The following is a 14,631-nucleotide window of genomic DNA, read 5'->3' on the forward strand; positions in this document are numbered from 1 at the left end:
CCTCTTCCACTCCTCCATGACGACATCACGGCACTGGTGGATGTTAGAGACCATGACCTTCTCCACTTTCCGTTTGAGGATGCCCCACAGATGCTTAATAGGGTTTAAGTCTGGAGACATGCTTGGCCAGTCCATCACCTTTACCCTCAGCTTCTTTAGCAAGGCAGTGGTCGTCTTGGAGGTGTGTTTGCAGTCATTATTATTATTATTATTATATAGTATTTATATAGCACCGACAGTTTATCATGTTGGAATACTGTCCTGCGGCCCAGTCTCTGCTTCAGTATGTCATAGTACATGTTGGCATTCATGGTTCCCTCAATGAACTTTAGCTCCCCAGAGCCAGCAGCACTCATGCAGCCTTAGACCATGACACTCCCACCACTATGCTTGACTATAGGCAAGACACACTTGTTTTTGTACTCCTTACCTGGTTGCCGCCACACACACTTTACACTATCTGAACCAAATAAGTTTATCTTGGTCTCCTTAGACCACAGCACATGGTTCCAGTAATTCACGTCCTTATTCTGCTTGTCTTCAGTAAACTGTTTGCAGGCTTTCTTGTGCATCATCTTTAGAAGAGGCTTCCTCTGCGACGACAGCCATGCAGACCAACTTGATGAAGTGTGCGGCGTATGGTCTGAGCACTGACTGGCTGACCCCTCACCCCTTCAACCTCTGCAGCAATGCTGGCAGCACTCAAATGTCTATTTCCCAAAGACAACTTCTGGCTATGACACTGAGCACGTGCACTCAACTTCTTTGGTCGACCACGTTGACACCTGTTCTAAGTGGAACCTGTCCTGTTAAACCACTGTATGGTCTTGGCCACCGTGCTACAGTTCAGTTTCAGGGTCTTGGCAATCTTCTTATAGCCTAGGCCATCTTTATGTAGAGCAACAATTCTTTTTTTCAGACCCTCAGAGAGTTCTTTGCCATGAGGTGTCATGTTGAACCTCCAGGGACCAGTATGAGAGAGTGAGAGTGATAATACCAAATTTACCTGCTCCCCATTCACACCTGAGACCTTGTAACACTAACAAATCACATGACACCGGGGAGGCAAAATGGCTAATTAGGCCCAATTTGGACATTTTCACTTAGGGGTGTACTCCCTTTGACTGCCAGCGGTTTAGACACTAATAGCTATGTGTTGAGTAATTTTGAGAGGACAGCAAATTTACACTGTTATATAAAGCTGTACACTCACTACTTTTCATTGTAGCAAAGTGTCAATACTTCAGTGTCGTCACATGAAAAGATATAATAAAATATTTCCAAAAATGTGAGGGGTGTACTCACTTTTGTGAGATGATATTATATATATATTTATTTATTTATTTTCCCCTTCTATTGGTTGAACTAGATTGACTTGTGTCTTTTTTCAGCCAGATTAACTATGTAACTATGTATGTAACATGGTCCTACAAATGCTTTAACCACTTGCCGACCGCCGCACGACTATCTACGTCGGCGGTCAGCCCCTCACAGGCAAAGTGACGTAGGGCTACGTCACTAGCTTGTGAGGGTCTAGGGAGCGAGCGCGCGCCCCCGGAGGCGCGCTCCCGCTCCCGAGTGGTCACGGACCCCCCCGCGCGTGTGACCGGCGGACCCGATGTCCGCCGGCCACTCTGCGATCGGCGGGGGAGAGGGAGAAAGTCAGGCAGCTTGTGTAAACAAGCTGCCTGTCATTCTCCTCGCTGTATGAGAGCTGATCACATGGATCTACTATGTAGATCCGTTGATCACTCTGCATACAGCTGAAGCCCCAGCCAATCACAGTTAGAATCACGCCCCTAGGGACACACACAGCCCCTCCCTCTCAAATAAAGTTAACCCCTTCACTACCAGTGTATTTTTACAGTAACAGTGCATATGTATAGCACTGATTATTGTAGAAATGTCACTGGTAACCCCAAAAGTGTCAAAAATGTCAGTCAAGGGTCCGATCTGTCCGCCGCAATGTCGCAGTACCGCAAAAAAAAATCGCAGATCGCCGCCATTACGCGTTAAAAAAAAAAACAACAAAAATGACAAAAATCTTTCCCTTAGTTAGTAAACGCAATAACTTTTGCGCAAACCAATCAAAATACGCTTTTTGCGATTTTTTTTACCAAACATAGGTAGCATAAAACAAATTGGCCGAAAATTTTAAAAAATTTTGATTTTTACATTTTTTTTTGGGGGAATTTCATATTAAAAAAAGGGAAAAATATTGCTATTTTTGCAAAATGGACGCTCTTTTTTTGTTTATAGCGCGTGATCAAAAAATCGCACAGGTGATCAAATACCGCCAAAAGAAAGCTCTGTTTGTGGGAAAAAAAGGACGCCAAATTCGTTTAGGTACAGCGTCGCACGACCGCGCAATTCTCCATTAAAGTTACGCAGTGCCGAATCGCAAAATACCCCCTGGTCGGAATGGGGGTAAAATCTTCCGGGGCTTAAGTGGTTAAATTAATACGATAAGCATTTACAGCATTAAGGCAAAAACCCTCCAGTATATTTGCAACCCATGGTAGAATGAATTATGAACATTGAAAGATTAATTTTTTTTAAAAAATGTTCAGTTCCCATGATTATTATGAAACGTTAAGCATTCCCTTTCCACAATAGGGGTTTACAGGCTTTTGCTGCATTTAAACATCTGAATGGTAAGAGAGGCTTCATATTTTGAATTAGGTGGCAGATGCATGCAGCTGGATTTTGGCTTACATCGACCTGGTAACAGTGTTAATTTTGTCAACTAAAATATTTTCGTCAACTAAATGAACACTATTCTAGTCTACTAAAATACAACTAAAACAAGTCAGATGACTAAAATACGACTAAAACTAAGATGACAACTTAGTCAAAAGACTATGACTAAAACTAAATTGAAAATTGACATCAAAATTAATACTCTGCTGGCCATTTCTAAATTGGCAACACAATTCCATCCAGAGCCTGCAATAATAATAAAGTTTAAACATGTATTGCACTACCACATAAGCATAAGTAAGAGCTATCTACTAAGCTATCGAAAGAGAAAAAAAAATTAAGAAAAAGGCTTTTCTTAATATTTAATGTTGGTAATATAATCCGGTAATATGTGCAATGGCATTACAGCCAATAGTTTACAGTTTATTGTTTTTTTTGTATTTAAAGTTGCACTTCTGTTTGTCAAAAAGAAATATTTTGAATATTGAAATATATAATGAAACTTGGTTTTATTTAGAAGGTCGTTATACATCACAATGGTTAAGGCTCCTTTCACATGGTCCGCTGTCCGGTGCGGACCGTTCTCTGCTCAGCGGGGGATCAATCCGCCGATCCTCGCTGAGCAGGCGGATGACAGCTCCGTCTCCGCTCTGTGTGCATAGAGGGAGGTGCCAGAGCCCCACTGCTCTCTATGGGGGAATCGGATGAGAACGGACTGCCTGTCCATTCTCATCCGATCCAATCCCCTGGATGGATGGAAAATAGGGTTTCCATCCGTCTGGATTTCACAGACAGGATCGGATGCGGATGGCAGTGGGTGTCAGCCGACATGTCACCGCTGACATCCGCTGCCCCATAGAGATGCATGGAGGATCCGATCAGGTCCGCCTAAAAAACTGACAGGCGGATCTGATCGGATCGTTTGTGTGAAAGGACCCTTAATCTGTGTCTGTAGTGCATGTTCAAACCTTAATACCATAAATAATAACATATTATTAGATTTTTACTCCAGGAGTATATAATTTGTTTGGAAATTCTAAAGAAATGTTTAAATAATGCATTACAATTTACCTAAACCCATTCGATTTGTAGTTGACTAAAATGTATGAGATTTTAGTCAACTAAAATAGGACGAAAACTAAAGCAATTTAGATGGCTAAAATATGACTAAAACTAAAATAGCATTTTAGGCAAAAGACTAAAATATTGACTAAAACTAAAATGCCATTTTAGTCAAAAGACTATGACTAAAACTATATCGAAATTTGCTGCCAAAATGAAAACTGCTGGGTAAGCTGGCTAGTCATAGAGATCACAGGCTCCCAGAAGGGCTGACATTTGGGCATGACCAAAATATGTGTGTCAGGCACCTGCTAACTGCTCTCCTATTTGAAGTAAGTAGGAGGTAAAATGGTACCGCAATTTAGCAGCACTGTATTTTTTTTTCCCAATATTACTTTATTAAATTTTCTCCATAAAACACAAAGAAGAGAACCAATATATACATCATAAACGGAGCATCAAGGATACAGGTTTTATCTACCATAAGGAGTCTATTCCATTCTCAAGGAAGTTCATATCCTACGTTCCTACGTTATTATATCATACAATTTATCCCAAGTATTACGCATTATTATTATTTTATACAACTTTTCTCCTATTTATATCTTGAGATTACTCTTTTCCTCCTGTCTTCCTATGATACTGCTACTCTGTTCCTTTTCAATTCGGTCTCTTCTACTAATCCGGGATAACCCATCATCACTACCCATAAACACAACCCACAAACACAACCCACAAAACAAAAAAAACAAAAAAAAGGGGGAGAGGGACATCTACTCTCCCTTATTACCCAAGATGGAGGATACAACCACCTCACCTCCTTTTCTTCCTACATTCGCCCCATCTCATTTGTCAAGAGTGCCTTACCCTCTTCTGAGGTAATAAACCGGTTCCATGCGCCCCATATGTTTTTATATCTTTCCTGTTTATAATGTGAAGACCAAACCAGATCTTCCATTTTATTAATGTATTCCACTTTCCTTGCCCATTCTGATACTGACGGGGTTGTGGTTTTTTCCAATATAATTCTATACATGTCTAGCAGGTGGGGGATAATAAATTACTCTCTTATCGGGATTTCAGATACATGCAGGAGGAAGAAGGCCGTGTCCTCCTCAACATTATGATTTGTAAACATCTGAATTAGAGAGCTTACTCCCGACCAAAATGGTCTCATCTTTGTACACTCCCAAAAAATATGGAAGAATGTGCCCTTCTCCCTCCCGCATCTGTCCTTCTCTTGTGGATACATTTTATATAGTTTATCTGGTGTGAAATACCACCTAGTGAGAATCTTAAAGTTGGTTTCATGTATTTTCGTATATCTCGCTGGTTTAAAAAGAACTCAAGGATCCGCTGTTTCTGATCACTCGTAAAAACTTGATTTAGATCTCTTTCCCAATTCTCTATCCAAGAAAGCCTTGGTTGTTCTGCAGGTGTACTTAATATTTTATATGTGATTGATAGGGTATGCGATGAATCACCAGGGGCCTCGCAGTATTTCTCGAAACTTGTAAGTGGTCTAAAAGCTTTCTGCATTTGGTAGTGAGGCTAAGAAATGTTATAGCTGATTAGCCGGCCAGAAAGAGAGATTAAAGGACCCTTCTTTATCCATCAGCTTTCTAAGTGATGGCCATTTATTTTCTAGTAAAAATGCTGATACCTGTTCTTGGTCAGTTTCTCTTAAGTTCTTAAAACCCTGTCTATCTAGACCCGGTGAAAATTGGGGGTTTCCTAATATAGGGAATAGAGGGGAATTCGATGTTGTTAGGTTTTGTTTAAAGCAGCACTGTATTTAATAAACTCTTGTTCTCCTTTAGAAAGGCAAGGGTAAGCACAATGGTTATGCATAAGCCAGGATAGACACATTTCTTCTATTGTATCCTATGACTATAGTAAGCTGAAATCTGTCTAGATGCTATGGGTTACCTAGAATATAAACATTAATATGCCTTGTCTTATTAAAATAGGTCTCTAGCCCATGTGATGATCAAATGAATGAGGAAGCAAAATGCATAGCCATCCTTTTGCTACAAACGATCTTGCGTGAGCTTTCCCAGTCTTGGCAATATAAATTCCAAATGAAGTCTTACACAAGCACTTACAGAGTTAATCATTGCTAGGTTGACATAAATATATACTTACATACAAGAAGATAGCCAGTGGAAAGAGTGATGAAGGAAAGCTGCAGAATGCCCCATCCAGGTAACTAAAGTATCCATCACTGTCAATGCAATCCCGTGTGTTTTTGATGAAGTCACAGCGAAGAGAAACATTTACCTTTCCCACCTCTTGACACTGCACAAAACAAACACCACAGGGCTCAAGTAAATCCAAAAGTTAATCATTTATAAAGGTTAGATTACTTCCAAAATTCTATATAAGATGAGCCTACCAAACTACAGGGAATGAGATTCGGCCCATATTGGGCTAGTTTGTTGATATCTTTGACATAACCTGTAAATCTAACAACCCAGTTTCCTCTAAAGTTGTCCCTTGGACTACCCATTTTTCCCCTTTCTGACCATTTTCCTCCACGATAACCCTGTCTGCTGCTCTTCCCCCTATGGCCTGTCCTGCCCTCTTCCATTCATGCCTGCTTTCCTTCCCCCTATGGCCTGTCCTGCCCCCTTCCATTCATGCTGGCTCTTCTTCCCCCTATGGCCTGTCCTGCCCCCTTCCATTCATGCCGGGCTCTTCTTCCCCCTATGGCCTGTCCTGCCCCCTTCCATTCATGCTGGCTCTTCTTCCCCCTATGGCCTGTCCTGCCCCCTTCCATTCATGCTGGCTCTTCTTCCCCCTATGGCCTGTCCTGTCCCCTTCCATTCATGCCGGGCTCTTCTTCCCCCTATGGCCTGTCCTGCCCCCTTCCATTCATGCTGGCTCTCCTTCCCCCTATGATCAACAATTTTATCCATACATAAAAGTGTATTTTTTTTTTCTTTCCATTATCAGGTCTTTTCATCAGAATGTCAAAATGTGGACTCCAATTACTGACATATTTTACCTACTTTAGTTCTAGAGCAATTTTCTCATTTTTTTGCACACGTGTACAAATCTGTATTTTTGGCCATAAAAATACATAAAGCCCGCAGATCATTGCATATTTTCTAAAAGCAAAAGGTCTTAAAGAAACAAAAATATAGAAATTACTCTCTGTCCTGCAAGATCCAGTCCAACTTCCAGCAAGGGAAATATTTTAATACTTACAGATATCTCACTTCTTCGCTCCTTATACTGGCACACATTTTTCCCTAACTAGTTTGGCGATTTTTGAAGGTATCTAACTCAGATCCTCATGCCCCAGGCATTATCTCCACATTATATTCCCATCTTACAGAAACCCCCCTCCCACTCTCCTTTCCTACGCTGCCTCCTAGACCTCTGACCAGAATATACAGGTGCATCTCATAAAATTAGAATATCATCAAAAAGTTAATTTATTTCAGTAATTCAATTCAAAAAGTGAAACGCATATATTTTATATAGATGTGTTACACATGTGTATATATGAGTGATATATTTCAATCATTTCTTTCTTTTCATTTTGAGGATTATGGCTTACAGCTAGTGAAAACCCCAAATTTAGCATCTCAGAAAATGTAAATATTACAGAAGACCAATAAAAAAAATGTTTTAATACAGAAATGTTGGCTTACTGAAAAGTTTGTCCATGTACAGTATAGTATTCACTTAATACTTGGTCGGGGCTCCTTTTACATGAATTACTGCATCAATGCGGCATGGCATGGAGGGGGATCAGCTTGTGGCACTGCAGATGTGTTACGGAAGCCCAGATTGCTTTGATAGCGGCCTTCAGCTCGTCTGCATTGTTGGGTCTGTTGTCAATCATCTTCCTCTTGACAATACTCCACTGATTCTCTATGGGGTTTAGGTCAGACGCGTTTGTTGGCCAATCAAGCACAGTGATACCATGTTCATTAAACCAGGTATTGGTACTTTTGGCAGTGTGGACAGCTGCAGTGCCAAGTTACCTGCTGGAAAATGAAATCAGCATCTCCATAAAGCTGGTCAGCAGAGGGAAGCATGAAGTGCTCTAGAATTACCTTGTAAAGGGCTGAGCTGACTTTGGACTTGATAAAACACAGTGGACCAACACCAGCAGATGGCATGGCTCCCCAGAAGGACTGTGGAAAATTTCACATTTCATTTGGCAATCAAAGTCTCAGAGTCTGGAGGAAAAGCGGTGAGGCACATCATCCAAGTTGCATGAGGTCCTGTGTGAAGTTCCCACAGTCAGTGATGATTTGGGGAGCCATGTCATCTGCTGGTGTTGGTCCACTGTGTTTTATCAAGTCAGGCAGGGGGTGGGGGGGGGGGGGGCAGAGCTGAGAGCTCTCTACTCAGAGAGCTGTGAGAACTGAGTGATCAGTGGTGTTTGATCACTTGGTTCTTAGTGTTAGAGGTGCCGGTGGACAGATGCAGCATCGGACCAATGCTGCATCCACCTAGGCAAGTATAAATCTTCAAAAAAAAAAAAACAAACTTCTCTTTTAAAAATGTGTGCGCCTGTGATATGGTGTCTCCTCCCACTCAGCATCCTGAAGCCGGTTGATGTGGTCCCAGGCTCCCAGTAAGAGTGGGAGAGCGTGTGCCTATTCCTTCACCCTTTGGATGTACTTTTTACATCCAAAGAGCTAAACTAGTTAAAGATGCATGGTTCAGAATTGTCATCCCTATCCCTGGTATACTACTTAGGAAATCACTCATGTGGATCAAGAATATGCTTATATAGATGTCCTCACACTTCAGTGACTGCTGCAGTTCAGTGGCTCAAAATGCAGTAAAGCAAGGATTATTATGATGAAGCTTGCATCTTTAAAAATTAAATCAACAATGGAAGCTCCTGAATTCGACACATTCCTTTTAAAAACAGGTCTATAGTTGCACTTTGAGAATGAAAGCTCCCAAGACAATTTCTGCCTCTCCCAACCATAATGATTCACTATAAAAACCTGTTCCCACACTCATGTTATTCCATGAAGAAATTTTCAATAGGCCCTGGACATCTTTGGTCCATTTACCATGAATGGAAGCTCTGTCTCACCTCTCCAAAGCCCTTCAAAGTGCACAGTTTACACTTCATTTCTCAGTTCTAGAAGGAAGGGGGTGGTGATCTGATGTCACACAATGAACAGCATAGAGCAGGGAGCTGAGCGTCATGTGGGACCTGAAATTCCTGGAGAAAATGGATGCATCCCCCTCTACAGTCTCATAGGGAAAAATGGGGGGGGGCATCCCCTAGGATTTTGTGGTGTTAGCATAAACTGTCAGAAGTGACTCAAGCAGATAGCAGAGAAAGGAGGAGAGAGCAGATAGGAACCACACTAGGGTAGTTTGGATTGAGGCTAGTTCACACTATAGAGTGTTTTGCTATGTTCATTTTTAATTTCAGAGTTTTACAACCAACCACTTTAAATCGAGCATGTTTACTACCAGCTATATCAAACCACTTAAGAGTCTATGCCATAAAGCACTTATTTCCTTGTGCACACTGTAAAACTTCCTCTTTATAAAATGCAATCAGGAATCACTGTACACTGGCATGTGACCAGTTGTAATGTTACCCCTTTCCACTAGTAAATACTAAATCGTGATACTAAACAGTATAAATAGTATGTGATAAGAAGAACTGGATGAAAAAAGGAAGTACAAACTGGATGATGAGACTGGACACATACTAAAAGCAGCAGGAATAATGTGGCACACTCTGGACACTATAGTGTTTTCAGGTTTTTCTAGTTGCAGCTGAAGTATACATAGACATGTTATAATAATACACTTGCACACAAACATTCTTGCCAGCAATAAAGGACACACCTTCACATAATCATAACTTGCGGCATACTAGTATTTAATTTTTAAACAAGTACCAAATCCAGTCCAAGTCATACACAAGTTTCATAAAGTAAACTCCCTTTACTTTCCCTGGCTTAGCTAAAGCCTTCTTCATTTGTGTCTCAGACGCTTCCCCTCCCAGAAACTGCAGATCACACTGGGAGGATGTTAGCTACATAGAGGGTGCTGTCAATTAAGAAACAACAAAAATATACTGGCGCAAAAGGAAAAACTATGGACCCACCGGTTCCATAGAAAAGGATAATAATAATGATAAGCAATAAACAGGACAACTCTCTATTAATGAAGGTCCATAAATATAACTAGAAGCAAAAGTCCATATAAAAAACAGTCAATGCACAATTCACTCAGGAGGCTGCTCTTGTGGCAAGCAAGAAGGGACTTGAGAATAACTGTAGAGAGCGCACAGGCGCCAATCTAAGTGCAGCATGAAAGGTTTATTGGATAAAACACAGGGTATGGTACTCGCAAACAAAGGTGATATAAAGCATTATCCACGATATCCATAATATCCATTTAGAGAAAACGTCAATCCAGTGGTGTATTCAGGATGGCCTCCAGCGGTCACGGCTCCCGCAGTCTTTGCCGGGGGTTACCCGCGATGGCACAGGCGACGCGTTTACAGAGCATGCGCTCCTTCTTCAGGCCTGAAGGAGAAGCGCATGCTCCGCAAACGTGTCACCTGCGCCATTGCGTCAGTTCCGGGAAGTGGCGTCAGGAGGAGCCCCTGTGCGTTCCAAGACCCAGGAAGTGCCGGTAACCACTGGCACAGACTGCGGGAGCCGTGACCGCTGGAGGCCATCCTGAATACACCACTAGATTGATGTTTTCTCTTAATGGATATTATGGATAATGCTTTATATCACCTTTATTTGTGAGTACCACACGCTGTGTTTTATCCAATAAACCTTTCATGCTGCACTTAGATTGGCACCTGTGCTCTCTCTAATGTCTATTAAGAAAGTAGTGGGCAGAACTAGATGTGGCCAGGTTCTCACTGACAAACTACTGTTTTGTGGATCAGCAGTGAAAATGCTGAAAGCCACACCCCCTGCAACATCTCACCCACTATAATGCAAGAAGTCACAGCCTACATGAGAGTGAGTCTGAATTTAGGAGCAGTGCAGCATTGTTGCCACACCATTGCAAGAAACTGCCTAAAGAAGACTTCACTGCGGTGTGTGTTTTAGGGGTTGTGGCCAGGTGCCTGACTTTTTACACTGTTTCTGGCCCTGTCTGATAGTCCTGGGATTTTGGTTCTATGTGGGCTCTTTTCCAGTGCCTTGCGAAAGTATTCGGCCCCCTTGAACTTTGCGACCTTTTGCCACATTTCATAAAGATACATAAAGATATAAAACTGTATTTTTTTGTGAAGAATCAACAACAAGTGGGACACAATCATCAAGTGGAACGAAATTTATTGGATATTTCAAACTTTTTAACAAAGAAAAAACTGAAAAAATTGGGCGTGCAAAATTATTCAGCCCCCCTTAATACGTTGTAGCGCCACCTTTTGCTGCGATTACAGCTGTAAGTCGCTTGGGCTATGCCTCTATCAGTTTTGCACATCGAGAGACTGAAATTTTTGCCCATTCCTCCTTGAAAAACAGCTTGAGCTCAGTGAGGTTGGATGGAGAGCGTTTGTGAACAGCAGTTTTCAGTTCTTTCCACAGATTCTTGATTTGATTCAGGTCTGGACTTTGACTTGGCCATTCTAACACCTGGATATGTTTATTTGTGAACCATTCCATTGTAGATTTTGCTTTATGTTTTGGATAATTGTCTTGTTGGAAGACAAATCTCCGTCAGAGTCTCAGGTCTTTTGCAGACTCCATCAGGATTTCTTCCAGAATGGTCCTGTATTTGGCTCCATCCATCTTCCCATCAATTTTAACCATCTTCCCTGTCCCTGCTGAAGAAAAGCAGACCCAAACCATGATGCTGCCACCACCATGTTTGACAGTTGGGGATGGTGTGTTCAGGGTGATGAGCTGTGTTGCTTTTACGCCAAACATAACATTTTGCATTGTTGCCAAAAAGTTCGATTTTGGTTTCATCTGACCAGAGCACCTTCTTCCACATGTTTGGTGTGTCTCCCAGGTGGCTTGTGGCAAACTTTAAACGTCACTTTTTATGGATATCTTTAAGAAATGGCTTTCTTCTTGCCACTCTTCCATAAAGGCCAGATTTGTGCAGTATACCACTGATTGTTGTCCTATGGACAGAGTCTCCCACCTCAGCTGTAGGTCTCTGCAGTTCATCCAGAGTGATCATGGGCCTCTTGGCTGCATCTCTGATCAATCTTATCCTTGTATGAGCTGAAAGTTTAGAGGGACGGCCAGGTCTTCGTAGATTTGCAGTGGTCCGATACTCCTTCCATTTCAATATTATTGCTTGCACAGTGCTCCTTGGGATGTTTAAAGCTTGGGAAATATTTTTGTATCCAAATCCAGCTTTAAACTTCTCCACAACAGTATCTCGGACCTGCCTGGTGTGTTCCTTGTTCTTCATGATGCTCTCTGCGCTTTAAACTGACCTCTGAGACTATCACAGTGCAGGTGCATTTATACGGAGACTTGATTACACACAGGTGGATTCTATTTATCATCATTAGTCATTTATGTAACATTGAATCATTCAGAGATCCTCACTGAACTTCTGGAGAGAGTTTGCTGCACTGAAAGTAAAGGGGCTGAATAATTTTGCACGCCCAATTTTTCAGTTTTTTTATTTGTTAACAAAGTTTGAAATATCCAATAAATTTTGTTCTACTTCATGATTGTGTCCCACTTGTTGTTGATTCTTCACAAAAAAATACAGTTTTATATCTTTATGTTTGAAGCCTGAAATGTGGCAAAAGGTCGCAAAGTTCAAGGGGGGCGAATACTTTCGCAAGGCACTGTATAGGAGCAGCTTATAAGCAAGTATGCCAAAACTTTTTTTTAGCCATTTAGCTTGTACATGGTGGGTATAGGGTACGTAAACCAGTTCAGGTGTACTTTAGATTTCATCCACTTTTAAGGGCTCATTTACACTATGTGCGGAGACCTGCATTTCCACACTTGAAAAATCACAGGTCTTTACAAGGGCAAAACATATTTCTACATGCCCCACTTACACCACAACAGTGCAGAGAGGTTCAGAGTCAAGAGGAGTCGACAAATGCAGCATGAATGCATTTTTTCACACCATTCCAGAGCTCTCCTGAAGTCTCCATCCATTTGTGCATTTCTATGCCCTGCAACGGAGCTGCATTGCATTGAAATAAATACATAAGCCTTGCCCCACTGTGCGTACAGAATGAACACCGGCCTGCACAGGAAATGGACTGGTTTTCACTGTGGGATAATATGAACAAAGCCTAAAGCCTTTAAATCAGCCAAATACATTGCAGGTACAATAAAAAAAAAAAAAAAGTATTCGGGCTCATTCATATACATGGCAGGCTTTACCGCTTTTCTGAAAAGCAATCTTTGGTGGATCACTTTTTCAGAGGCGGTTCTAATGGTTTTACAGGCATATGGCTGCCCCTTAATCTTAAATCCAAGTTATTTCTTTTTTCAATCTCAATGTGGGGTTTTATTTTTAAATTACCATTCTAAAACCACCATATCTGTGTTTAGCAAGATTGTCACATGGTCCCATTGACTTCAATAAGCCAGTTGCGCAGGCAATGCCATCTGTAAAACTCGACATACGGAGCTAAAATTGCCATACTTTGAAGCAGAGCAATAAACAGACCTGCTTGCCTGCCTTATTCTCTTGCAGGTGAGCAGTTGGGGGGTCTTTAAAAAAGTTGATCAGCTACCTGCTTTTACTGCCCACATGAGCTAAAGTTTGCCATACATGATTCTTTATTTTCTTTCAGCCAGCAGGCAAAAAAACAAAACAAAAAAAAACAACAACAAAAAATAAAATTATTTTATCCATACATATGAAATGCATGGAGGAATCCCCCCCGCCGGGACTTATTCTGGGGATTGGCTACTGCTGTTTATCTGACTTGTCCTTTCGACAGAAGACAATGAAACTGTCAACTTTTGTCAAACAGAGGGGGCCACACACTGATAGGAAATTTACCCGGTCCCTGCGGAAACAGCCAAATTTCGATCTTCCTATGACCAGCTTTAGCCTTACACTTCCTTAGAAAACAGCCCCAACCTGAGATGACAAGCCTGTGTTCTGCCAGCAGTTGCAGTATATCCCAGTCATTAAAAAAAGAACTTCAGTCCCCTTACTGCTTGCCCTGTAAGCTGGCCATACATGGCTCAGTTTTCCATTCACCCAGTGGGCTGAAAAAAAAAAAAACTAAACTGATTTCCCCATCCACACATTCAAGGTGGATGCAGGAATCCTCCCCCCGGTGTCATTGCATTCTGACAGTGGGACCTCCCCGTCGTCAGAATACACTGATCTGCAAAGCAACTGATTGGCTGCTTGTGCTAATCAAAGCAAGATTTTTGAACAAGCCCGTTCATGAAAAGTCAAAATGTTAGTCTCATAAATGGTAACAGCCATAGATGGATCGAATTTTGGCTGATCCCTGCTGAATCAGCATGAACAGCTTTACTAGTGCCACCATCTTTGATGGTCCGACGCATGCGCTATGCTGAAGTGTCCTTCAGGTAGATGCTAGATCTCTGCATGCAGGAACGTGGCTTGATTAGAAGAGGGTGGAGGGCAGTACGGGTGCCTCCTCTACCTTCTTCTTATCAACTGATTTCTGGAATCTGTTATTGACAGGGCGATAGCAAAGGGCTGTGTGGACTTGTTTCTTTATAACATCCCTTTCTTGAAAATGAGACTGCAATCAAAAAATGAACATAAACACTTGCTGCCAAGTGTACACATACATACAGTCTCATTGAAGTTGGTCTTCTTCCATGAGGCTGCATTTATGCGTATATGTGTTTGTGCTGGGAGCGCGCTGTACAGCACACTCCCAGCACAGAGAACGGGCTCTCACCAGCTCTCCTACTAATGATCAGG

The 14,631-nt window shown here is 41.8% G+C and overlaps 1 protein-coding gene across 2 annotated transcripts in view; it reads right to left on the reverse strand.

The window, feature by feature from the left end:
- SLC8B1 (solute carrier family 8 member B1) overlaps positions 1–14,631 on the reverse strand; it is a 102,550-nt gene that overhangs the window by 48,308 nt on the left and 39,611 nt on the right. For both annotated transcript variants that reach the window (XM_082268658.1, XM_082268659.1), the window contains one exon: positions 5,908–6,060. In XM_082268658.1, coding sequence (XP_082124784.1) covers positions 5,908–6,060 — 153 coding nt within the window. The remainder of the gene's footprint in view (positions 1–5,907; positions 6,061–14,631) is intronic.

Source organism: Pelophylax lessonae (assembly GCF_965119305.1).
Source record: "Pelophylax lessonae genome assembly, chromosome: 1".
Classification (NCBI taxonomy): domain Eukaryota; kingdom Metazoa; phylum Chordata; class Amphibia; order Anura; family Ranidae; genus Pelophylax; species Pelophylax lessonae.